Source organism: Hirundo rustica, chromosome 1 (assembly GCF_015227805.2).
Source record: "Hirundo rustica isolate bHirRus1 chromosome 1, bHirRus1.pri.v3, whole genome shotgun sequence".
NCBI lineage: Eukaryota > Metazoa > Chordata > Aves > Passeriformes > Hirundinidae > Hirundo > Hirundo rustica.
In genome coordinates, this window is record NC_053450.1 from 132,478,288 (window position 1) to 132,503,979 (window position 25,692).

The 25,692-nt window shown below is 36.2% G+C and overlaps 1 protein-coding gene across 3 annotated transcripts in view; it reads right to left on the bottom strand.

Annotated features, from left to right (window-relative positions):
- The window catches only part of VPS50 (VPS50 subunit of EARP/GARPII complex), a 78,500-nt gene that overhangs the window by 15,104 nt on the left and 37,704 nt on the right, over positions 1-25,692 (bottom strand). For 2 of the 3 annotated variants that reach the window (XM_040066067.2, XM_040066077.2), the window contains 6 exons: positions 23,869-23,959; positions 22,164-22,340; positions 21,623-21,741; positions 20,075-20,181; positions 13,368-13,489; positions 10,009-10,089 (listed from right to left, as the gene is read on the bottom strand). In XM_040066067.2, the coding sequence (XP_039922001.1) occupies positions 10,009-10,089; positions 13,368-13,489; positions 20,075-20,181; positions 21,623-21,741; positions 22,164-22,340; positions 23,869-23,959 (697 nt within the window). Of the gene's footprint in view, positions 1-10,008; positions 10,090-13,367; positions 13,490-20,074; positions 20,182-20,840; positions 20,956-21,622; positions 21,742-22,163; positions 22,341-23,868; positions 23,960-25,692 lie in introns of those variants that run through there. The other variant, XM_058421053.1, reaches the window with a different exon arrangement.

Here is a 25,692-nt window from a genome sequence, read left to right on the forward strand (position 1 = left end):
AACATTAACTAAGGCAAAGACAATATTGATTAATTATTGAAATTCCCTCTTTTTCTGCCCATTCTTTTACTTTTTTCACTTAATTCCATTCTCAGAAACCTAGATAAAAAAAAAAAAAAAATACCCAAACACAAAAAAATTAGTTTTAAAGTGTTTACACAGGACAAAAGTAGCCAAACCCACAGGTCACTAAGCAATGCTGTATCCTCAGGAGAGACAATGAGTGACAAAGCTGAGGGAAGAGCATCAGTAGTAAACATTTAAGAACATTTCTTTCTTTCAAAGACTAATTACAATTAATTTTAAATGCCAAAACTGTGTTGCATCTGGAGAACACAAAAGGTAGGTCAGAAGTGGCTAAGTCAAAGAAATGCTACCTTCAACCAAGGAGTCAAACTTTGGTTCAAATATCGTGGCCAAACAGCTTGAGCAATTCATTCTCCTAATTTGTTCTAAAAAGCAGGCACTGCAAAAGCATGTTGATAGCAAAAAGCAAACAGCCAGTGTGCCAATACCCCAAAGAAGCACAGGATCACTCTGAAAGGGACTCAGTGATGCATGTGTTTTTTCCTCCTGCCCTCATTAACAGAAATGATCAAATGACTGAAAGCAGCAAATAAAGGGGCTGAAATAGGAAAAATGTTTTTCTTATTCCACACAGGCTGGAATAGGAAAAACGGCTACAGACTATTTAAAGAAATCAGATGTTTTTCAGTGTACTGGACTTGTTAAAGTTAACCCTTCCAGTAATAAAGAAAATCTGCAAGAAAATGTCTGCAGCCAGAAAATTCCCTTTGTGTGCCATAGAAAACAAGCAGAGTCCTGTAAAACTGCCAGCCTCAAGAGGAAGAGGAGAGGAGTAGAAGCCAGAAAATTAAATAGCAGCCAGCTGAACTTTAATTTCAAGAAATGTCAAGATACACCGAGAACATACTTTAGCATCCAGCATTAAGCAGGCAGAGAGCAATACTAAAGCAGAATAAACTTGCTTAGCTCCTCCCTGCATCAGAGCAGCAGGTCTTCCTGATCCAGCAAAACTGGGATATGTCAAAGACATATCACAGCCCACACATCTTTGTAAGAAAACTGCACGAAAGAGACTGGATAAAATAATTTTAAGGTATATATGGAACTGATGCAAACTACAAGATGTTCTTCTCCTTCCTTGCCAAAAAAGAAAAAAACAAAAGTGTTAAAAAAAAAAATTAAAAACACCAAACTTATCTGAACAATAACACTAGACTTATCTGAACAATAACCAAATGAACTGTAGCAAGCACAGCAGGACAGGGTAACCAGTAGTGCCTGCAGACACCTTACAGCAGGTCTTACCTATTAAATTTTCACTTTATTTCACTTCATCCTTTAATTATTTACTCTCATGAAGAAAATTTTTAATGAACAGGTAGAAAAATAAAATCTATCTGTGTAAGGAACAAGCCTCTCCTTCAACCTTATCCTCTAAAAATGTCATCTGTAACTAGAGAACATTTTCATTTCAAGTTTGGCTGAACCCAGTGGCAAGCCTCTGTTAAGCCTTGCATCTCAATGAGAAGAGGAGTCTATAAACTAATTACCTAAATCGGAAGTATAAACTATATCAGCTAATTATCTAAGTTAAAAAAATTGACATTCAATTTGCAAGAGAGACATTTTTACAGAGCTGATCTTGTTGTGAGAACAGAGACACTTTTATTTCTGTTATCCAAAAGAACTTACAACTGAAGCAACTGATTATCTGCCAATTATGGTGAAATAGTTGACAGTTAATTACAATCATCCACTTCCACTAACTTTAAACAAAAAACAGTAAATTCCACTACCTGTCCCCAGCATGCAAAGTTCTGCGATCGCACCCATAACAAATAACCTTTTAAAACTGCACTTCTTCTGGCCTAATACTTTTTTTCAGTTGTAGAATCGTTTTAATTTAATATACATACACAATAGCAAAAATTTTAGGCTTGATTTTGCATTAACTCTAAATGCTACTGAAGAAATCCTGATCGTAAAGGAGTAAGTGGTGTTCCAAAAGCATGGACAGAACTGTACTATCTGAAAAGGTTCTGGCAGTAGAACAGCCTACAGCAGCTGCAACATACCAACACTTTTACCAAGAACCTGATGCGTGCTGATGGATGAGGAAAAGCAGACTAACCCCAAATGTTTACATGAGACAAGATAGTTCTATCATCTCTGTTTATAAAACTGTAATTAATAGTTTCTGTTAATATCATGAGCATCGATTACAAGAAAAACTGATCCAAGAAAGCATAACTTCTTATTGTGTTCAAAAGCTGTCTGAAAATAGTTCAACTAACTCCAAGTAAATGTTTAATATACAAGAATTTTTTATCACAAGGAATGTACTGAAAGCAACCAATCAGGCTTTTTTTCTCCCATTTGAGCTTACACATCCCTAACTGCTCTTGAAACTGAATGCTGAAAATGATAAGTAGGGTCAATTGCAAAAGCACATTGCTTTCAAGGTAAAAGTATTTCTTGAATATGTTGTAAACATGTTAAGGTTTTTAAATGGTATTTTACAATACTCCTACTAGGTCTAAAGTTGCAAGATTAGTATTTTCTTGCTGAGGGGCACAAAACATACCAAGCAGGTAATCTTGCCTCAACTCTCAAGAAAGTAAATCAAACATAAGCAATGTAAGCTACTACAATGATTACACTCTACAGGCTTTAAGAAAGCAGATCTTTAAAAACCAAACTACAAACCATTTTGAGAAACCATGCTATTAATTTTCTATTATTTACAATATTTTTCATGCAAGTGATATCTTTATAGCATTACTGGAGAGCCATAAAAGGGATCCCCAAACTTCCCAACACATTTCACATTGTCCCCAGGGTTGAATTGATGAGCATTGCTTCACAGCAGGCATGAGGTTCTGATTTCAAGAGTGGGGATCCTCCATGCTCTTTGTCACAAAACAATCATGTCCCAAACCTCAGCTGGGTCAGGCCCTCTGACTTCAGTAAAAGAGTTCAATAAAGTTTTCACCAAAACTTCTGCGATCTTTGCATTTCTTTTATTTTTTAACGTTCAAAGTTAAATTACTTTTTGCATTAAAAATTACAAGAAGTTGGAAGGTTTATTTACTCGATCAGTGCAACAATGCCTCTATGAGGAACCACTGTGTGCTGACAGACAACTGAGAAAATGAGTCATTAACTAAACAAATAAATGTCAGATGAGACTCCACAGAAAAGCACATGCACAGGCAGCATTAGAACCTGAACCACTATCTTGCAAAAAAAGCATGTAAGCTGATCTGGCCTGCTCAGACACATTTTTACTGCAGCACTTTCTTGTACAAAGAAATTTTCTCAGGAGGAACTGCTGCTGGTACCCAGGTGCTCAGCTGTGACTCTGTGGACACCTGCACTCCTATGAACACAGCCCATTTTTGGTGCCCAGCAACAAGAGTCTGAAGTGACAAAAAAATGATACGTCCCAGAGACTGCTTAAAGAGAGACCAAGCAATTGCCAAAACCCAGAAAATGCATCCAATTAAATAAGCTCAAAAACTTTAGTGAATTATTCCAGTCTAATTAATAATGTAGTCAAGTAAACAAAAAAAGCTATATTCTAAATGAATAATGTGAGGAAGGAGAACACCTCAGAAGTCCTAGCATAATTTCAAAGTGCTTGTCGTGTCAGAATTTGTACACACAGAGTTCTCTTCCCTTGACAAGCAATTCATACAACACCTCGAAATTGCCATTATGTACACTTAGGAATCTCTTTTAAAGAGAAGAAAGAGAAAACACACAAACTGTTTTCTTCTTTTTTTTCTTCAGGTATTTTTTTTCCTTTTAAGCAGCAGAAGACCAAGCATGGGTTAGAAATATTGCACAAGATATATTCAGCCAAATAAAACCTCACCAAGAATCACAGCTACCATTTCACTGAGGACCTTAGCTATGCCCTTTAGGAGCTGCATCCTGTGCTAGGCACAGCCATATCAGGTAAACAATTCCACAGCCAAGATTCTCCAGAGTTTGCCACTAGTATTTTGCCAAACCATATGTAACAGGGCACACTACATAACGCAGGCCTGTGATGTGACATTTTAAGTAAAACCAAACTATTTGTTTCCAGCACTGGGACGAATGTAACTGAATTATACCATTACATAGGATAAAAGAGTCAAAGCCAAAATGGGATAGGAAGTCAGACATGAAGAAAAAAAAATTATTCCTACCAATCTCTATCATATTTGTACATCGGAAAAAATCTACATTTTCCATTTCTGCACCATCAATCTCCAACCTGACTGCCAAAAAACCCGTACTTTCTGCAGAAGGAGTCCAAAAGCCAAAGTAAAGACAGATTCTAAAATACATTGACCCATACTCATTTATATCAGTAATTCCTTCCATCTACACTTCTATACACTGCATTGCAATGCTTACGTACTTTAGTGATTTGTTTTCTACTGCAGTAAGACACAGTAACTCCAGGAAACTTCATTCTACATTTCAGTTTTGCTTGAGCAAACCTGTTTGCAATGAATTATTTATGAGTATTCCATGGTTATTTGCGCCCCAAATCTCTTTTTGCAGTACTATCATTCAAAGCAGCTATTTACATACACGGGACATTCATAAACAAGGTCTAGGCAACAGCAGTATCACTATTACATTACATTTTGTGAAGATAAGGAAGCTGCTTAAAAACAGAAAAAGCAAGCAATCAGATGTATTTTCCTTCCAAAGCAGTAATTATTCCTACCAAAACACACAACAAACTGATTGATGCCTTGTACCTAGGGGCTTAAAGCTCTCAGTGAACTAATATGGACATCATTACTGTTTTAAAACACATTCCTGTTAGAAATTACAAACACAAGGACATAATGTGTGTAGGTAGCTCTACATACTGTCCTGGTTTAGGGCATACTGACTTGGAAACTGACAGTGAGTAGATACAAGCAACTCAACAAAGGGGCTTCTTTGAATGTATTTAGCCCAATCTAAACCACATCTGAGTGAGGCTGAAAGAACAGCACTTCTTCAGCTACTTTTCAGTCTTCTCTTTCTTTGTTTTCTTTTTAATACCATCTGCTTATATGAATGAGTAGAGTGTTTATAGAGTACTACTTCTGGAGGACCCAGAAGCAATTATTAAATTATTAACTCTGAAGCTAGTGTATAACAGAAATCTATATGACAGCTACTTTGAGCTAGATGTGCAAAGACCTGACTGTGAAGTTCAGATACGCATATGAAGATCAGTACAGTGCAGCCAAATAAATCTTTGAAAGTCATATTGTTCTCTTAACCCTCAGAAATGAAACTAGACCCTAAACTACTTTAAAACAAATACTCATAGTACATTTATTTTTTATACTTTTGATTTAGCCTAAAGGTATTTTTTTAAGTCAAAGACAAGGAGGTTACATACAGAAAACAGCTTACTCAATTACTGTAAGCTGTCAGCATACTTCCACAAAACTTATTATAAGAAAGCAAATAAAGGTTTGTTAATTGGTAGGCCCGGGTAATTTATTTTTAACTAAGTATATTTATTTACCAAAAGAAATTTCAGATCATACTTAAACCAAATTCTGTATTAGCAGTACAGAGGTTTTTAAAGAGCAATAATTGGATTTCATTATTATTAAATTTGTAACAGTCTGAGATTGGAAGCATATCTAAAGCATTAGTGTTTTAAGAATGTAAATTGTAAATAAATCCTTTTATCATTGTCATAATAAAGTCCTTCATCACTGTCATTTTGATTACGTTATACAGAACATCCAAATTTTAAGAAAAGTTCAAATCAAAAATGTTTCTGTATCCCAATCACCACCAGCAGGAGAACATTTACTACCAACTGAAGCGGCTTGGTCATTGTCTATTGTTTGGGGGTTGTTGGAGTCCAGAGCACGTGGAAAATCCCTCAAGGTGCTCTGGGGGGTCTGAGACCCTGGCTGGGACCCCAGGAAAGCACTGCCTTTGACTTTAGTCCATGGGAAATTGTGGTGGTGCAAAACTGTTTTATTAGGTTTTTATAAGAAGTTTATGTTATGGTTCATTTCACTGTATCCCCAATGTTGTAACCCTTTTTTTGTTTTCTGTATAACAAGGTGTTTTGTGTCAGTCCTCCCACCCTCCTCACTCTGGGGCCGCTTGTCTATCACTTTGAGGAGCCCTCCCAGGTTGCGAAATCTCAGGGAGAGGGCTTCAGGTGATAGGTCCCCTGGGGGGAATTTCTTTAGCTGTGGATTTTAGTGGTCCTCCAAGGCTTGGGGGTGGGCACACCTTGTTACCCCCTGAATCCCCTGATTTGTTGTCTTGTATCCTTTCTGGAACCCCTCCCCCGCTTATAAGGTGGCGGAGGGACTCTCTCACTCTCAGCCGCTCAGTCTCTCAGCTTGGAGCTCTCAGCCCAGAGCGCTCTCTCTGCTCCTCAGATCTTGAGCTAATAAACATCTTTTAACCTGCTAAGCTGAGAGCCAGCCTTTTCTCTTCTGCTGCTGTTGGCTGTCACGACACTATTGGGTCCAGCTGCTAAGCTGAGAAGCCGAAACGAACCGGGACCTTCTGTGTCTGTATTGACTTGAGCTAGCCGGAGGTCAGCTCTCACCCGGTGCGGGGACAGAACCAGACACAGGAAATACTTCCAACACTTAGAGGTGAATTAAAAGCAAAGAAGATTTGAAATAAATAGCAGTTTAGTTTGTCACAGTGTGAAAATTCGTAGTTTTGGGGTTTTAGTATGAAGATAGATGAAAGCAAGATGGAGGATTTGGGGCAGTGTCTCATCTTCTTCTACTCCATTTTCTACTGTGACGGTGGCACAGAGACATGGGTAAAATGGGTTTGATGCAAAAATTCCATGTTTAAAATAGGTAGCGATTATTGGCACAAAACTGTAAATATAGTACGTTTTATGAGTTAATTGGACTAGAAACCTTTAAAAGACCTTGGAATTCCTCAGCTGGCGTTCTTGCCAGCTGTGTTTTCCAGTGCGTTAAGCTAGGTGTAAGCGGCACACGGACCTTGAGATAAGAAAACTGAATAAACATCTCTGAAGACCAAAAAGCAAGTTCCGTTCATCTTTTAACCCTGGTACAGGACTTTGTGTGAGAGAAAATTCTCAACTCTCAGAGGGGGTTTTTGTTTACTATAATGTGGTTTATCCTTTATCAGTGTAGGAGAGACATATTGACATTGAATAGTATGCATCACAGCTGAGGTGCCACACCATTGCCTTGCAAAGAAGTTAACAGGACACACGTTCGCATCTCAGCTATTTCATGTTCACTGTCTAAAACATTAATCTAAACTGCAGGAGGACTTGCTGCAGTTTATAAAGTACAGCTGGTTTTGCCACGAGGTATTAGACTGCAAAAAACAGTGGAGAAGTGATTCAGCTATACTTGAATACTGCTCAGAGGGGATAAGGATCTCCAGCAGAAGCAGGAGGCACATGATGAATGAGAAAAGATGGAGGGAAGAGTAGAAGAAGTGCTTCAAATTGCTGCAGCCTTTTGCACACTGGCCACAAGTCAGAAATTTGACTTAGTCTCTCAGTGGTCCAAACAAAAACCAGGATAGTACTTCTTTTCCAAGTATGATTAGTATACTGTAAGCACAGTATATATTACAGGACAGAAACTTCTTAAACTGTAATAATGGGAAAATAGAGCAGCTCAATAAGGAGTTACAGAGAATTTCTCCAATTGACCTACATACTCTTCATAATGAACATGCTACAAAAAAGCAAGGAAGAACACTTAGTGCTTTAACTTGCCAGAAGTGGAACTCCCATTCCACATTGCTTTTTCCTTCACAAAGGAAACTTAAAATTCAGTTGAATTATGATAAAAGCATTATTCTCAAAAAAAAAAAAAAAAAAAAAAAGGTATCTGGTATACACTAGCTAGCATTAATTCAATCCCAAACAGAAACTACCAGAATTCTACACAAAGCTGGAGGGGGTGGCCACTCAATCCTCCAATTATTCCTTCAACTCCTGGCAATAAATTGCAATGCTTAAAGAGGCCTTCATCCACTGATATCCCAAAAAAAGGAATTGAGAAAGTCCAAAAGGAAAGCTAGAAATGATCCAGTCTAAACTACTGAAGAGTCTTGATCATGCAGCTCAACTTTCACAAACACTGACGGATTTGTGAAATTATTCTGATCTACGTACAACTCTGGCCGAGTTTCAGTCACAGACTCAGAATTGTCAGATTCAGACTGCCTCTATGGAAATAAAATGTTGATGCCGCCATCAGGAAGGGAAAGGTGACAGAAATGAAGCCCTTAATAAAGTTACCATGGATAGAAGACAAGGCAACAACCTTAAATTCCCAACAGGCCATGGGACTGACTGAAAGCCATGACACAAACATGAATACCTTCAGAAAGCAATTTACAAAAATTTTAAATAAGATGGGAGAATCCCTTGAGCAGCTCAGAACAATCTGTACAGTCTTGAGAAATACCCTTTTTATGACACAATGAAAATGAACCTTGACTTTCAAAAACTCTTAAAAAAAAAGCAAACAATAAAAAATACCCAGAATACTTTTATTTTCTCATGAATCAAAAAGTGAAAATTTTCCATTTATTGTATAAGATTGGCATAAGTTGATAAGATATTAATAAACCTCATAGAATGTCCTTAAGTTAGTAGCAGTTAGCTAAGATTTCTTTCTTCTTTCAAATCTTATATTGAACATAGCTATTAATTTCAATTGGAAATAATATGTTACAGTACTATTAATGACTGAGGAAGAAAACAATTTGCTGTTATTTTTCCATGTCACATTAATTTTTTTAAAATTATTTTAACTGCTAAAAAAAATGAAGTCTGTAAAGCACTGTCAAGAACCACCACTACAGAGAAACTAAAAAAATTAATTCTGTAATTGCCATTTTTCCATAATCTTTAAATGAGTCATTTGCAAGTACTTCCTAGAAGTAATTTTTCTTTCTGCATACACTGCCTGTGAGAAGAATGTCAAGAAGCATTTTTCTCTTTTACAGAGGCCTAGGGTTATAAGTTATCTTATGCTCCCTCTACTGACTGTATGAGAAAAGGCCCCCAAGCCCTTTAAGACGCTTCTCTGAGAGAACAGTTTAGGATTCGATATAATGCTTCAAGGAATTAAAAAAGCATAAAGTTAATTTCTGTGGAGTGTCAAATCCTTGTTCAAGTCGGAGTACATCATCTTTTTCTTCTTTCTAAGATAGAAGCCTCAGAAAATAAAACCTCCCTGTAGCATCCATGGTATTAACTATTACAAGCCATTCCTCAATACCCTGAGGTACACAAGCCATTCCTCAATACCTTGAGGAAATTTCTTCACAATGTTTCAAGTGTTTTATACTTAGGTGGAATATGAGAACTTCAAACTTCCATATCTGATGTAGTTTTTAGCAATATTTCTTTATAAACTCTGTTGTTCAGCTGAATCCACAAAAACTACCTACCTCCTGTGCAGGACAGCAATCTAGTGCCACTGTGACATGAGCACCGTATTTGCTTTTCACACTTTGAAAATAAAGCAAGAAATGACCAATGGGATATAATCCAAAACATACATCAGGTAATGTTCCCCAAAATTAAGGAAGGTCTTAGTACACAACCTCTATTAACCTGAAAGGTGAATAATCTTCAGGATAGCTTACTGTTTTGCCATTCTTTTACTGAAGAAAAATGAGTCATCTATTTCTTTTTACAAAATATTTCTTAGTAAGGATAATGCTGAATGGCTCTCTTTATTACACAAACCATAACAGAAGACTTAAATACAGAATTCCACTGTTACATCTAGCAAAATCTATTTAATTAATTTTGCTGTACATTAGAAACAAGTGATTTCATACAATAATGACCCCTACATCATTAAAGGAAGCCTTTGTTATTAGACACTGAATGTGAAAAGAGAAAAAAAATCAAAAAGCCCTGATGAAATATAATTCCTGAACGTTGTACACAAACCCCTATCCCACAGAAATCCAGATACTTACCAGATCAATCAAACTCTCCTGGATTCTGTTCAGTGTAGTGCGCAATCTGCTGCTACTGAGGCCCAGTCCTGTTGATTCAAACTGAAAGAAATATATTCTACTTAAGATGGGGAATGAAATCTCACTGGTTTAAACTTTAAAGTTATACAGCAAAACTTGAGCTTGCAAAGACTATCTACAACTTACATTAAAATTTTAGCACAGAATCACAACCATACAAAATGAAAACAAAAACAACAAAGGTCACAGCACTCAACACTGCACTGGCATGAAGAATGACCTAAGTATCTTTCATGAAGATGACAGTGTATCATTCATACCAATAAAACATCTAGTATCTTTTACTGTTACAATGCTGAATTTGACTGCAGGACTCTAGATATTCTCGTTTGGGTGATGAGCCCAGAATGGTGCCCCACACCACCTCTGAGCCTTGCATTCACACCACACCCAAGTCAAATGGTTTTCGCTCCTCTTTCTAGCTATAAAATCCATTGTAATTATCAAATTTATGTATCTTTTGCATATGTAAAAATTATAACCACTGATCTTTATAAACAGTCATTATTACTTAATGCCTACAAAGACCAACCTCAGAAATGTGCCATCTCCATGTTCATGGCTCAGGAGTGTATAGGGCAGATGCTCAGCTGGGATATATACATATATATATCCATGCTATAGATGCATTTATTTTATATATACATATATATATAGCTACACTAATTTCCTGCTAAGTGCAATGGATTATACCAGCTGAGGGTCTGATTTGACATGCATAATTATTGTAATTTCTTATCTTCTACTACTACTTACTGTTAATAAAATCCCCCAACAAACTAACACAACAAAGAAAGTGGAAACAGGACATGTAAGAAACACACATTTAAGTCAACAACCTAGAAGGATTTGAATACAGTTCTGGTATGTGATTTACACCAAAAGGCAATTTGCTGAACAATATTTAGGGCACTATTGTATACTGCATTATTAGACTTCCCTTCAGTGGGCTGAATCAGGGAAGTAAGTATTTGCATTTATATGACAACCTCCTCTCTCCTTTTGAATTCAAACAGGCACAATTTAGGTCTCCATTTAGTGCATCTAAAACTTCTGATGTAAAATGTCCATCTGCCCCAATCCTTCTATATATTAAATGACAATTTACATCTGAGTTGAATTCCCATTGGAAGTACACTCTTATGAAATATAAAATCTGATCTAGGAGATATGTCCACAAGAACATAACCTCATGGCTTCACCATGAACATTTCACTCATCGGTACATCTGACTCACTTCATGCAAGTTTTTGCTATTTCCATTTGCAGACCTACAGATTTTTAAATTCCATAAATGGATGACCTAGTAAGGCTAGTAAGCAGAGCATTAAACAATTTAGAGAATAATTCTATTCATCACCAATTTTACCTCTTCTCATTAACCTCTTAGAGTAATTACCTCTTATAATAACCTCCTATAGTTATTTTAAAAAAATAAGTTTACAAATTAGTGCAACGTCTGGTCAAAAAAAAAAAGAAAAAGAAAACTCACCTCAATTTGTTTTTCCTAAGGAAAACTATTTTGTGGCATGCTCATTAATGTCTAAATTTTAGTGAGTAGATGTTAAATACAGGCAATCTTTTTAAATTTTACTAGTTCCATAATTTGAGATAAGGCAGGCTTTATTTGCATCCCACAAATAAAAGAAGTTTTGAAAGCAATTCTGGTTACAACAGTGTTTAATTTTTGGCAGTGAAGAAAGCTAAATACCAATTACATAGGATAATGATTCGAACAAGGTCTGGAAAGAGTAGTGACAACATCATGAACAGACATAGAACTCAACATGTGTATTTTAAATCCCTGGTTTTCACTGAGCTAGTAATGAACTCTGTATAACCAATCGCCCTCCTTATGTGTGTACTAACTCACATATACAAAACAACCACAATATTCACAAATAATTTTAAACACTTAATGAAGTTATACCAGCATAATCTAAGAATCCCATTTGACATTATTTTCTAAACAAAAGTAAAACAGGAACTCTCTGAGTGGTCTAAATCACATGCCATCAACCATCTCTATTTCCTAAAGGTTTAGAAACACTGTGGAGAGTGAGGACATTTAAGCAACATTACAAGAGGGTTTATTACAACCATAAACCCTTGTAAGCACTGTGTTTCCCATGGAAAACAATATGCCAAAACAAATACCACACTACAAAAACATCACAATTTTACCACCCATCTACTGTAACATTTACCTGCCTAGCACTGAGCTGCTCTCTGTTGGAAGCACAGAGTGAGGAAGTTGTTATGGGCTTTAGAAACATAAAACAGGAGGTGCAAAAAAAAAAAAAAAAAAAAAAAAAAAAAAAAAAAAAAAAAAAACACCACAGAAAACAACAAATGCAAAACAATGTGAATACCAGAGCAACTAAGCCAATGGAAATCAATTATCTTAACAAAACAAACCAAAAAGCCCCAAACCACAAACAAACCAAAAAAAAAAAAAAAAACCCAACAAAAAGAAAAAACCCTCCATACATCTTGTAAACATAAATTGCAAATACGTTTGTCCTGCCAAACAGAACAGTTCAAAACCTTTTAGAACCATATGTTGAGTCTGAAAATTCATCACAATTTGCCAACACACGATGATGGATTTGGAACCCCTCGACAGGGTTACTTGTGTAGTAATTTAGGGGCCAAGATAGGAGAAAGTTGTTTTTACATGCAGCTATTAAGACAATTCTATTGAAAGTTGATTTGTGTTATGTAAATACATTGCCAACAAGCATTTTATTCAAGATCACTCAAAACAACGTTGTTTTCATTAATGCAAGTAGTTGACAGAAGAACACTAGATATGAAAAAGCGTCTTTCAGACTTCTTAAACTTGAGTTACTACTTAACTTTCATTACCCCCTTTTCCTTCATTTGCTATTCTTATGCAAACTAGAGAAATACATGCAGACAAATTTAATCACCTTATACTGTCTAGGCTCAAACCCTCCTTCTGCAGGCTCCTTTGCTACCCACTTTCTACCACTACTTCTAGGTATTTCACCTTGTCTTTCCTCCTTTTCAGTAGTGCTGGAAAAAAGAACAGAGAATCTGTCTATTCAAAACATATTATGATTAATGTCTCACAGACAATAATGCTCCCTGTACTTCTTTTCCATATTGCAGATCTAATTAGCCTTTTCTTACTCCTACATTCAAATCCATTCTGTTGCCACTAATTTTTCTGGGAATTACATATTAGATAGTATTTTAAGTAAAGACTGTTATCCTCTGTATTTTCATTCTCTGTGTACAGTGATACTTGAAAATGAAAAAGTGTTTCTACCTACCATGTCATTTCGTCCAAAAAATGTGTAGACTGCATACAGATAGTAATCAAAGAGCTGGGACATGAAGTGGATCACATCAAACGCAATAGGTTTCAGAATATTCATCATCTGCATGTATTTCCCTTAAAAATTAAATACAGAAGATCAGTTTCGTCAGCACAAGTGCTACAAAGACACTTTGGACAAACTCAAAGCCAGCCAACTCAAAGTGTATTATGTACCCTTCAATGTTTATCCACAACAACTTAACAATAGTTTACAGACTGGAAAGGTTTAAAAAAAAAGCTAAAATGATGGCTTAAGACATCACAATTGTTTCAAGACTTTTCAAAATATAGATGTTAATCCATATCAAAATATCTTCAACCCTTCTAGGCCTTCTGGTACCCAATTCAAAACATACAATTGTCTGGATTGTCTACGAGTTTTACCTTCCTTTAGATAAAACATAGTAATCTACTAAAGCAGTCTCGATAGCAGGCAAATGCTATATAGAGCCACTGAAGATTTTATGCATTAGTGTTTTTATATATGCATATACAGATATTTTTCAAGCAATAGAAAAACACAGTATAAAAATGGTATATCCAAGATTGGATTTAACTCAAAACTCCAGGAATTATGTGCTTCGCATCAGTGATACAGCATTTTCTGCTTTTCTTCCTTTCTATCCTATGGTAAAAATCCCATGTAGTTTTAAGTTTGAGATGTTTCTAAGGGGACAGATTATGGGTAAAGGAGGATGTCAGTACCCTGGCACATCCACAGAGAATAATCCCTTCTCTTCCTTCCTATTCTCTGCTGTAAAATACTGGACGTAGGAAATTTTTTTTTTTTTTAAATAATAAAAAAACCCCAGCCTCAGGACCTTCATCTGTATGTTATCTGAATCAAACTGATCACAGGATTTGGAGTCCAAAAGGGATTCCCTACAGGCCTACTTCACAGGGCCTATAGTTTTCAGTCATTTTTTTCAGCATATGACATGGCTCTTCATAGGGTCATAAAAGAAGCAAACTTAATGAAAACCCTGATATCGCAGAGACCTCATATTTCCTGCTGGCTACCGGGAAAATACATCCTGCTTGCCCTTTTATTGTTCTAAAAACATAGCATATACCAAACTTTTGGTTATTAAAGTAAGAGACAGCAATTTTGAAATCAAAACACAAATGCAGTCGACCCCATCACGTAGGACACAGCAGATCATTTTACAAATTGTCATACTCCAGACATGTTTACATATGACAGGTTAGAAAAATTACAGGAAGGTTCTAAAACCATTTCTTTTTCCTCTAGTCAACAACACTCATCTCCAAGACAATACTCTGGCCAGAAAAGTAATTTACTAAGAAATAGAGAAAATATTGATTTAATCAGAGAAGCTGGGTAATAAAGAAACAAAAGCTCGCCTTTAATAATGGGGGAGTTATTTCAATTTTTCCAGCAAGTAATTGCTTAGGTCAGCAAAGATAATTATGTTGAAGAGTGCATGATACAGCTACATACATGATAAAATGGTAGAGCACTAGAGTAAGAATCAAGCAACAGCCTGACATTGCTACCTTCCAGGTGTCTATCTAATTTAGACTCCTCATTGAATACTATGTGACTATGACCCTGTTTGCTAAGACATGCAAGCATATGTTTTGCTATTTTTAGAGATTTGACAGGTTATAATAATGAATATTTGTCAGTTTAGCTCATTTGTTAACTCTACACTACTTTATTTTTAATGTTTTGACCCATTGCATTATGAACAAACTGAAAAGTGAACTTAAAAATTTCTGTTTGTCTTCTAAAAGGGAAAATCACATGCACAGTCCAATGTGGAAATTTTTGGATGTTTGTGAAAGGATGGTACTAGTACCCTAATTAAAGCAAGTGTCATCTTCTCCCATACTATCTGAATATTCTGTATTTGACAGGCTGACTTCTTACTCTATGATAAACATATTTTTAAATTTGCTTGCAACCCAAACACAGTATGAGTGACAAGTCATATTCTGGACAGCTAAGATTTCCAAGTAACGGTGCAGCTGGCATAAATATTGAAGGTAATCCCTTGGGCAATGTCGTAATTTTTTCAAAAGGGCTATGCACTGTACACTGCCCAAGTATTGTCCTTATAAAAATCTTCCAGTGCCAAGAACATTTCTCTATTACTACATCACTCAGCATCTTGACACAACAAGTGTTCCAAGAACATTTCCTCCTCATTGCTTTCTCTAACAGGACACCAATTTTTAATGTCCACACATTGTTACCCACTTGCCCTGAAGTTACTATTTTGATTTAAAAAGGGATATATAAGAACATTTCCAAACAGTCCAAAGCCATAGCAAAATAGAAACTTCCAGAAATACTTGAAAACAACATTTAAAGTTTCAGCAACTGAAAGTAGCTTCAATTTCTAGAGGCTCTACATAGCTTAAACTGTTGAACATTTACCAAGTTTCTTTTGAAGCATTGCTTGCAGAACGCCTTCTGTCCTTAAGGATAGCAAGTAGAGAGTATTCTTTATCAGGCTAATTTATACAAAACTGATGCACCTCACAAGTTAGCACACGCAAATCTTTACGAAAAAACCTTTACCAGGCCAGCCTGGTAAAATGAGCATGAAACTAGGAAAGATGGGGTAAGGGGAGAGTTACAGTGACAATGCATGCAGCAAAATGAGATTTAAGTGAGGGTATCTCCAGCAGGTGCAAGCAGCCAAAGACATGACCGTAAGACAGGACTATGGGACATCCCTTTATGGCACTCCCATGGGGATACTGGCACAGTCAAATACCTCTATGAAGTGCCTGTACACCAATGCACTCAGTGTAGGGAACAAACAAGAGGAATCAGAGGTGTGTATGCAGTCACAGGGTTTTGATCTCATTGCATTATGGTGGTATGTTGGAATAGCTTGTGTGACTGGAATATTGTCAGTGAAGGGCTACATGCTGCTTAGGAAAGAGACCTGGAAAGCACAGTGGTGGAGTTGTCCTGTATGTGAGCCAACACCTGGCAGGTATTGAGCTATGTCTTGGGGTAGATGATGAGTCAGTCGAGAGCTTAAGTGTTAGCATAACAGGGCAGGCTAGTAACAGTGACACTGTTGGTGGTGTTTGCTACAGGCCACCTGATGAGGAGAAGGAAGTGGATAAAGTCTTTTAACAGACAAGTAGAAGCAGCCTCGTGGTCACAGGCCCTGGTTCTCACAGGGGACTTCAGTCATCGTAACATCTGCTAGAAGAGCAAAACAGCAAAGCACAAACAGTAGAGCCTTGACAACAACTTTCGGACAGAGATGGTGGAAGATATCAACGAGGAATGGTGTGTTGCTCAACCTTATACTAATGAACAAGGAAGGCTTTGTTAGAGGCGTAAAGGTTGGGGACAGCCTTAGCTACAGTGACCATGAGATTGTGAAGTTCAGTATCCTGCATGAAGGAAGCAGGGCAGCAAGCTAAATTGCAACCCTGGACTTCTGGAGAGCTAACTTCAGCTTCTTTGGGGATCTATTTGGAAGAATCCCACGGGGACACACTCTGCAGAGAAAAAGCGTCCATGAGAGATGGTCAATATTCAAGCGCCACTTCCTTCAGGCTCAAGAACATTAAATCCTGATGAGCAAGAAATTGCAAAGAGGGCAAGAGACCAGCATGGATGAACAAGGAACATCTGTCAAAACTCACTAAAGCACGACATACACAGGAGGCAGGGACAGGCCACTTGGAATGAATACAGAGATATTGTTGGAGTGAGCAGATATAAGACATGAAAAGCCAAGGCCCACCTGGAATTAAATCTGGTCAAGAATGTCAAGGGCAACAAGAAGGGCTTCTTCAAATATATCAATTATGAAAGGCCTGCTACTGAAATGGAGAAAGAACCGTGGTGATGGGGACACAGAAAAGGCTGATATACCAAACGCCTTCCATGCATCAGTCTTCATTGACAAGACCATCCCTCAGGAATCCCTGACCCAGGTGGCCAGGAAAAAGGAGTGGTGGAAAACTTACATTAAGAACTAAAATGCTGCTTCAAAGGACAAAGAGCAAAGTCCGTTGTAGCTAAATCATTCTGAAAGACTGTGCCATTTAAGGATTTAAGTCGCGTGAGGTTCTGTGTTTATGTGACCAATCACTCACTTCAGCTAACTACTTCTGCTGTGAGGTTTGTCATCATTATTATTATTTTCTTGAAAGATAATGGGGTTTAAAGCAAGCAAAATCTAAGAACTTGTCCTCAAAACCTGTTCTTAACACAAGCAAAAATAAGGCCAAAAAAGCATTAAAACCCATCAATATAAGAAATACCCACTAATATCAGTCTGACTAAGGTCAGAATGATATTAATTAAGAGATCACTGAATCAAAATATACAATGACACAGCCATTAATTATTCTTGTTGATATATAGTGCTTAGTCAAAATATTCCACACAAATTTAACCTATGTTTATTCTTCGTTTACATTTTAAGTCAACATGCAATGGCTTGATAGGAAAAATTAACGTCATAAAATTAGTCTAATGGCTACTCTATACTAGAAAGAGAACTAATTACCTTTGTTAATTAACATGAGAGAAATCTGATAAATTGAACTGTTCACTCGAAATTCAAAAAAATTGTAGCAGCTCCCACTTCAATTATACATTAGCAACTCATCTATGTAGTTTATAAATATTAAGCTACTTTTTTTTTTATTCATTTAGCCTCTATAAAAAGCATACACCACATGGAAAAATGCTTAACAAATACTGTCAAACTTATTCAGTATAACACAATGGGCACTGCTACTTTCCTAAAAAGTAAGGCAATTATTTCTGTTACTTGATTGGGCAACTTAATTCTGCATCTTCATCACTATGACTAAAAACAGCAAAAAAAAACATATTAATGAGGGAAAATAGCAATCCAAATAGCTACTCATCCACTGTTTTAACTTTTAGGATGTATCTCAGATTGTTTTGAAGCAAGTATGGAAATGACAAAAACAGAAATATGGAGGCAAAATTAAGATAAATCATGGATCTAACAGAAGTGAACTGTACCAGACTAAGGTACACAATTTTCTACACAAAGGACGCATTACATATCTCTTATCTGGGATTTGGTGAAAGTATTAATTTAACAACATTGCACAGTAAATAAATTAAGTTAGAGTGTGTTGAAAAAGGGATGTAACTAAAAAGCTACCAGTGGAGTTCCCAGCAATTGGCCATTTGAACATTTTCATTACTGTGGCACCAAAAAAAAAAAAAAAAGAGTGATAACAGAAAAAAAAGAAGCGACACCATCAAAACAGGAAAGGACTGATATAATGTACAGGAGTACTTGAAGACTGTTGTCATAAGATTTAATTAATTATTAATAATTCCAGAAGGAGGAAAAAGCATATATATGAGCTTTTAAAATAATGCTTTATTTTGGGGTTGTGAACATAATCCACAAATAGGACTCCTTATGTAAAACTGGACTGGTACAATGCTTTATGGCAGGGACAGAGGCTGGAGTTTGCATGAAAGTGTCATGAGTAGTTTCTAGATTCAATCCTCAATTTTCTTAGAGCAAAACCTTACAGCAGAAAGCAGCAAACAAATCTCTCCAATCTAAGTCACAGATCAATGCCAGAGAAGTCACAACAGAATGAACTCTCAATTCAGGTCTATATGGTAAATGCTCAAGGAAAAAATAAGGTTTTAGCAAACCTGCAAAAAAAATTTAGAAAATTAATTCCTGACTTCCATGCTGCCCTCAAAGACAGCAAAAGGTGTTAATCAGGTGTTGGAGTAACCTTTTTTAAAAGGGCTTACTCTGAAATGCAACAATAATTTTCAAACTTTGAAAGCAAACCTCATTAATGCAATACATACAGAATTCCTCTCTCTTCTGCCTGCACAGATAAATTTAGGCAGTTACTTCCCCTTGTCTATAAATAAAACAGAAGTCAGTAGCAGAAAATTGCTACCGTAAAATTATCTGGATCATCACACAGAAGACATGATCACAAAAAATCAATCCCATCACATCTTGAATTGGAGGCCAGTGTTTTCTAAAGTTTGGCAAGAAAAGACCTCAAGAAGTTGTCTGGTGCAAAAAAAGACCTCAAGAAGTTGCCTGGTGCAACCTCCTGTTCCAAGCAGGTCACGAGGCTGCTCAGCAGCCGGTTCAGTCACATCCTGATGACCTCCAGGGGTAGAGGCTCCCTAAACTCCCCAGAGATTCCTAGGATGTATGAGTGAGCTCTTTTCTTCTAGTTGATTACTACGTAGTAAAAACAGTTATTCTGAGTGCAAGAATTTGAATAATGAAATGGAAAAAAAAATCCTAGTCCTAAAGTTCTTACTTTTGCAACTATTCTACTTTAAAATAAATCATTTCACAGAACACACCAGGCAACATAGAGCATTAATCTTTTTGCTTTCTATCTCCACTCTCCTAACACCTTCAATACTTCAGACAAATAAACTACCATTATAGTTTAAAACCAACACTTGCATGCAGATTACTTTTCCACTCACAAGATATAAGCATATTTGTCTAATTAAAGAACTTGTTTAGTGCTTCCTTTCCATTTTATTAACATGTAAGAGTACCAATAGAGCCCAATTAGGTGTATTTATATAGATATCATTTAACATATTTTCTATAATCCAGTAAGATTGCACAAAAGTCAAAAACACTTATAAAAAATTACAATTATTCTACATACCAACAAGCCTTATTACATTCAGTGTAGTGTTGGTTAGAATAGGTGCATTCACTTTATTGAGGTTATAATCTGATCTCTTTCTGCTCCTCAGAGTTTCTCGAGAAACACTTCAAAGAAAACAACAAAATACAGCAAATGTGAAAACATTCAAAGACATACAAATGCAATTTAGTGGAAAATATATTATTCTTCCCCCCTTCTTTTGCATGATAGTATGTTTTCCAGTGCAGAATTTTATGTCAAAGCACAACTGGGTTAGGACTCTAATATTAAAGAAAGAAGCCTGACTTAATTTACAAAGGATTGTGCTAGAGAAAGCAATTTTTTACTTTTATCCTAATTCTGGAGCTCTGCAGGCCTCCGTCTTGCCCCAAGAGTCATTTTAATCACTCTGACTGGAATTCATAATTCATTAAGAGAATAAAAAAAACACAAGTCACAACAAAACAAGAGGCAGATTAGTCAGCTACAGCTGAAAGTTACTACCTAGAAATGGAAGCAATTTTGAGGAAGATGAAACTAAAAAAGTCATTAAACTTTTCATAAATTTTAGTTCTGAAAGAGGTGGGAAGTTGGACTCAATATTTATCCAACTAGACACATTTTAATTTTCTGTAAGAGAAACCCTCTGCCAGCTGCCACACCTCAAAATTATATTCTTCCAAAAGTTTCAATTTCAAAGCACAAACCTATGGACAGCAAGTCTTGTTTGTTCCAGTTAAAGAATTTTTAGCTATATCTCCACTACTTCTTTAAAAGGAGGTAGTTTACATGATGTACCTTATGGAAAGAATCATGCTAACAATATTTTATCCTAAAGAGTTATCTTGTCACTACTCTGCTTTGATCCAAGTGTTGGCATTCTAGTTTTCCTGTAAACCCTACATAAAAAAAAAAAATGTTAGCCTGCTTCACAAAGTCTGAATGTACATCTAAGTTGCACAGTGTCCTAGACAAAAACTTGGTTTTCGATCCTATTAAAGGATAGAAAGTTGGCTTTTTAATACGAATATATATTAAAAAACCCCTTTTTTATACATCAAAATAGAATATGTATATTCATTTACATATATGTGTGTATTGAAGAAAAAGATAATTTAAAATTCGAAAGTACTGTCTTCAAGCTATGGAAGAACCTAATTATTTTTCTTAACCTGTAGAAGTTTACTGTTCTGCAGAAGCAGAAGCCCAAAATTCAAAGAATTTGTCTGTAAACAGCTGCTTTTGACACACATACACACAACAGCTGCTATAGAAGGACCTTCAGTTAACATCTAGTCCCTACTAATCAGTTTTCCACTACCTGCCTCAGAGAGGCTTTATCTGCTTTCAAAACTTTCCTTTCTTCAAGTTTTGTCTGCAATAATGATGAGCAGTTTAATGTTCCTCCTCATTCTGGAGATCTAAGTGCTGAGCCTTCTAACTTGCAGGCAGCATAATGTTTATTTGATTATTATTCCTCTCTTGTAGATTACAGAAACTGAACTAATTGGAATACTGAGATGAAAAGCATGTGAATTAGACCAAGGACACACACAACCCACTTACCTTTTTATCGGGGCATCTCCTGTCTGCTCATCCACATAATCTCTTTTCAACTCTTCAGGAACATCACTGTCACTATCATACTCTTGATAGGCACTTTTTTCTTGTTCATCTGATTCATACTGTTAAAAAAAGAAAATAATAAATTGACTACCAGTATTTTTCTTATCATATTGTCACTCATTTAATGTTGCACTTTGGTCACTTCTTGGCTTTTACCTTGATTGGGATACAAATAACTTTGCTGGTTGAAAGGCTGTCTTAAAAATGGAAAAATACTAATTTAGGTGGAACATGTCTTGCTAACCTTCAGGAATGCCTGACTTCAGTGGAAAAAAAGTACTGATCCAGCGCAAAAGAAACTGAACTTTAAACAGGATCCCTGGCTTTCTGGCACTTTTATAAGCAAAGCTGCACAGTACTGCAGGCAACAGATTCTTGTACTAAGACACTTTGCCATCATTTCCACACAACATAAATCATCATTTCCTGAAAACACTATTTCAGTATTTTTTTTTTTCTTTTTTCCTGGAACACTCCATACCCCATTGGAAGCTAACACATCTTCTGTCTCATCATCTTTGCTGTCAGCCTGAATTTCAAAGGGGTTTCCTCCGTTACAGTACTGCTCAAACAGCGTTACCGTCGACGAAACTGCTGAGGCAGGCTGCTTACTCGGTGACACGGATGGGGAACGCGACTGCTCCATGAACTTAAATTCCTATCAATAGAAATAAATCACATTTTAATCAGGCATTTTCAGTATTATTATGAGTCCAGTTCCATTTAAAAAAAAGGATTAACAACAAACTTGGATAATTAACTTTTAGCCAAAGTTTGCTGCTTATTTAAACGTGCTTTTCATGCTGGCTGAAGTTAACCTTGAAAGGGGCAAGCTTACACTGATTGTCTTTGTACTTTTAAAAGTTTTCTGCTACAACATGCAATACATCTGCATTCTGGCAGTATTTACTGCCTAAAACGAGGTGAAAACTAATCATGTTTTTTATTTCACAGAAACCAGGAAATTAAAAAAAGCCTTAAATTCTATCCAGAAGTGCAGTTTTCTTTACAGAAGTTACCTAGTAATTTACTAAAGATGTAATTTTTTCGTTGATACTTTATTTTTAAAAAGTAGTCAAAATTTTTTACTTCTCAAACCCACTGCACGGTTTCTGATCCCTAGATGAGTGCATGAGCTTTTGCAAGTGTATGGACCGAGTAGGACCCAAAAAGGCATCACTTTTTAACTTTTTTTTTCCCCTAAAAAACAACTTATCTCAGATGACATACCATTTTTATCTATTAAACCCTAGCTATTGATATTCATAATGGCAAAATGTACATTTTCATTTAACGAAAGGTTTAAAGATTAAAACACATGCAGCTAAAAGGACTACAATGTTAGATTTCTGTTTGCTTAAACAAATCAATAACTTTCTACCATTTTCTGCTGCTCCAGTCCCTTGAGCAGTATGTATGGATGTATAATCCCACTTCTTTATTAAAAATATGATTTCTTTTGCTGCTGGATGCTGCTGAGGGTCCTCCTTTTCTTTCCCTCTGTACTTTTAGTGACCCAGTAACCTATTGCTTACTTCTACTGTTAACTCCAGAGAAGCTGACAAATGATCTTAACGTTTCTGTGCTAAAACATTTTTGAACTTCAGCTATAGCTTTAATCACAGGCACCATGTTTAATTTGGCAAAACAAGTTAATTTCATCCACCACATGCTAAAAATCAAAAAAATCACTTCAGATGATTAGAAGGTGAGTACACTAATTACTTGCTTCCAGCTGGACTTCCACCACAGAAGAGTATTATTTTTCCTTTCCAAATGAGGCCGTATGACCTATGTTTCCAGAAACAGATGCCAAACTGGTACAAGCTAGTGAGTGCTCATGCAACTAATTTTAGGCACTCATCCTTTGGCACCTTACTGTCAGATAAATAATTTAGAAATTAAAAACAGACATATTAACAGCACATTGAAGCATGAAAAATGAAGGCTAACATTGTGCTTACAACTCTAGCATCTTCCATAAAAACCTATCTGCCTGCCTGAAACAGAAACACTACTGTTTCAAAATCATTTGACTCCTAAGTTTCTAATATCACAAAGTAAAACTGAGGAGCTTTTAGTAGCCATTAAAAAATTTGTACAGTTATTCATGGATCTTACTATTTCTTAGAACACTGTGACTCCTATTTATTGAAGTATTAGTACATTTTACTGATAGAACGTACATGAAGCTGCAAAATACTAAAGCTTGATTTAACAGGACAAAGTTCCCAGGTCTCATTCTCCAAAAACATTCTTAGTTCTTCAAGACGGGTTCTGAAACACAAACGAATACTCTTAATTGGCAGAAAGAGTAAATCACAAAGTTGGCAATTACTTTCTAACCAACAAACCACTCAAAACAGTGTCTTTTTTATGACAACTCTGGAGGAATATTTTCTTGGAGACTATCTCCAAAAATCGTAAACTAATTTTTTTAGTCAAAACCATTACAAATTATAGAGGGACATCTACAATTATGAAGAAATATTGGATCTTTTCCCTATGTAAACTGGAGAAAGCAATATCGTATATACTCCACTGGCAGCACAACAGCTTCTGAGAGCCCACATAAGAGAGATGCTTCTTTCAAACACACTGAAGCCAACAGAGTGCAAAGGGAAGTGGAAAGAACTAACATTCTACAGACTTTCCAAATAAAAACCTAAATGGCTAATAATCTCTAATTTTCTTCATAGCCTTATTTTACTTTGGTATCAATACAGTAATAAGGAAAAGTAATCAAGCCATTACATCTCTGCATTTCTTCTGTTGTTTTCAATCACTAGAAAAGCCTCCACTCTGTCATGAGCAGAAACATTTCCAACAGAGAAAAAAAATTTGCCACATAAGTGGAACATACAGGAAAAGATACCAATGAATCACACTGCTCTATCCTTTTCTCTTAAAATAAGGCATATTGTTTTGTTTAACAAGTAACAGTTGGTAAATTATGCACTGGGTTTCTAATTAGGCAATAAAATATTCTAGGAATACCACAACTCCAGTAATGAACTACAACCACCACTACAATTAAAATTTGCTTGCCACGATGAGATAAGCAATGTGTTGAATTGTGACCATAGTTTGCTATGTCCATTTAAATACCCCAGTTATATACAAATAAACTTCAAGTGTTATTTTCAGGGCATTGAGTACCCATAGCTTGCAGATCTTCTCACAGTAAAGCCAACAGAAACAACAGATAGAAATGTTGTGAAAACCAGCTTTAGAGATTAAAAGTCTTTGTCACAGAGACTGAGGTGAAAGAGTCATAGAAAAGCAAACATTTAAAAGCCACACAACAGGTTTTGTAGCATTTCAAGTCTGAAACCAATGTTCTGATAGAGTACATGAACAAATGCTCTTGATTTTCACCAGGATATACGTCTAGAAAGGGGAATGCATGAAGACCTGATGCACTCGTTTTCTGAAAAGCTTAAGTGATCAGACACACCTTTTTACAAATATATCAGTACAAAAAGTAGACTGCGTTTCAAAAATCATCTTACTGATGCTTTGTGAAAAGCCCACTCTGATTTATCAGAACAATCAACTCGCACCCAAGAAAAGGCTTCCTGTATGCTCTAGTACTATTTTCTCTTCTATGTTTTTTGAATCACACAGCCAATTCCTTTCAATATTTTCTCTATGTTGGCAGTTCTCTATAACACCCCACTGCCCAGGAGGCCACATATGTCAAATTACACAAAGAACTGATTACTGCTGGACTCTAGGCATTTCAGCTTTGTATAGCATTCATGTACTAATGAATCCATAAAAGCACTCCTGCTTTCTTTTTTACCCCCCTCCAATTAAATCCCCAAGAGAAGTGAAAACCACATTAGCTTGATCTGAAAAGGCAAGATGCTTAAAGCTTTTATAGAAAACAACCTAGAGGATATGGCTGAGACAGGGTTTTTCTATGTTTTTCCTTCTGATGATGAAAAAATCAGCCAATTAATCTTCACAATACCCTTGCAGCATAAAACATGTAGAAAGACTAAAAG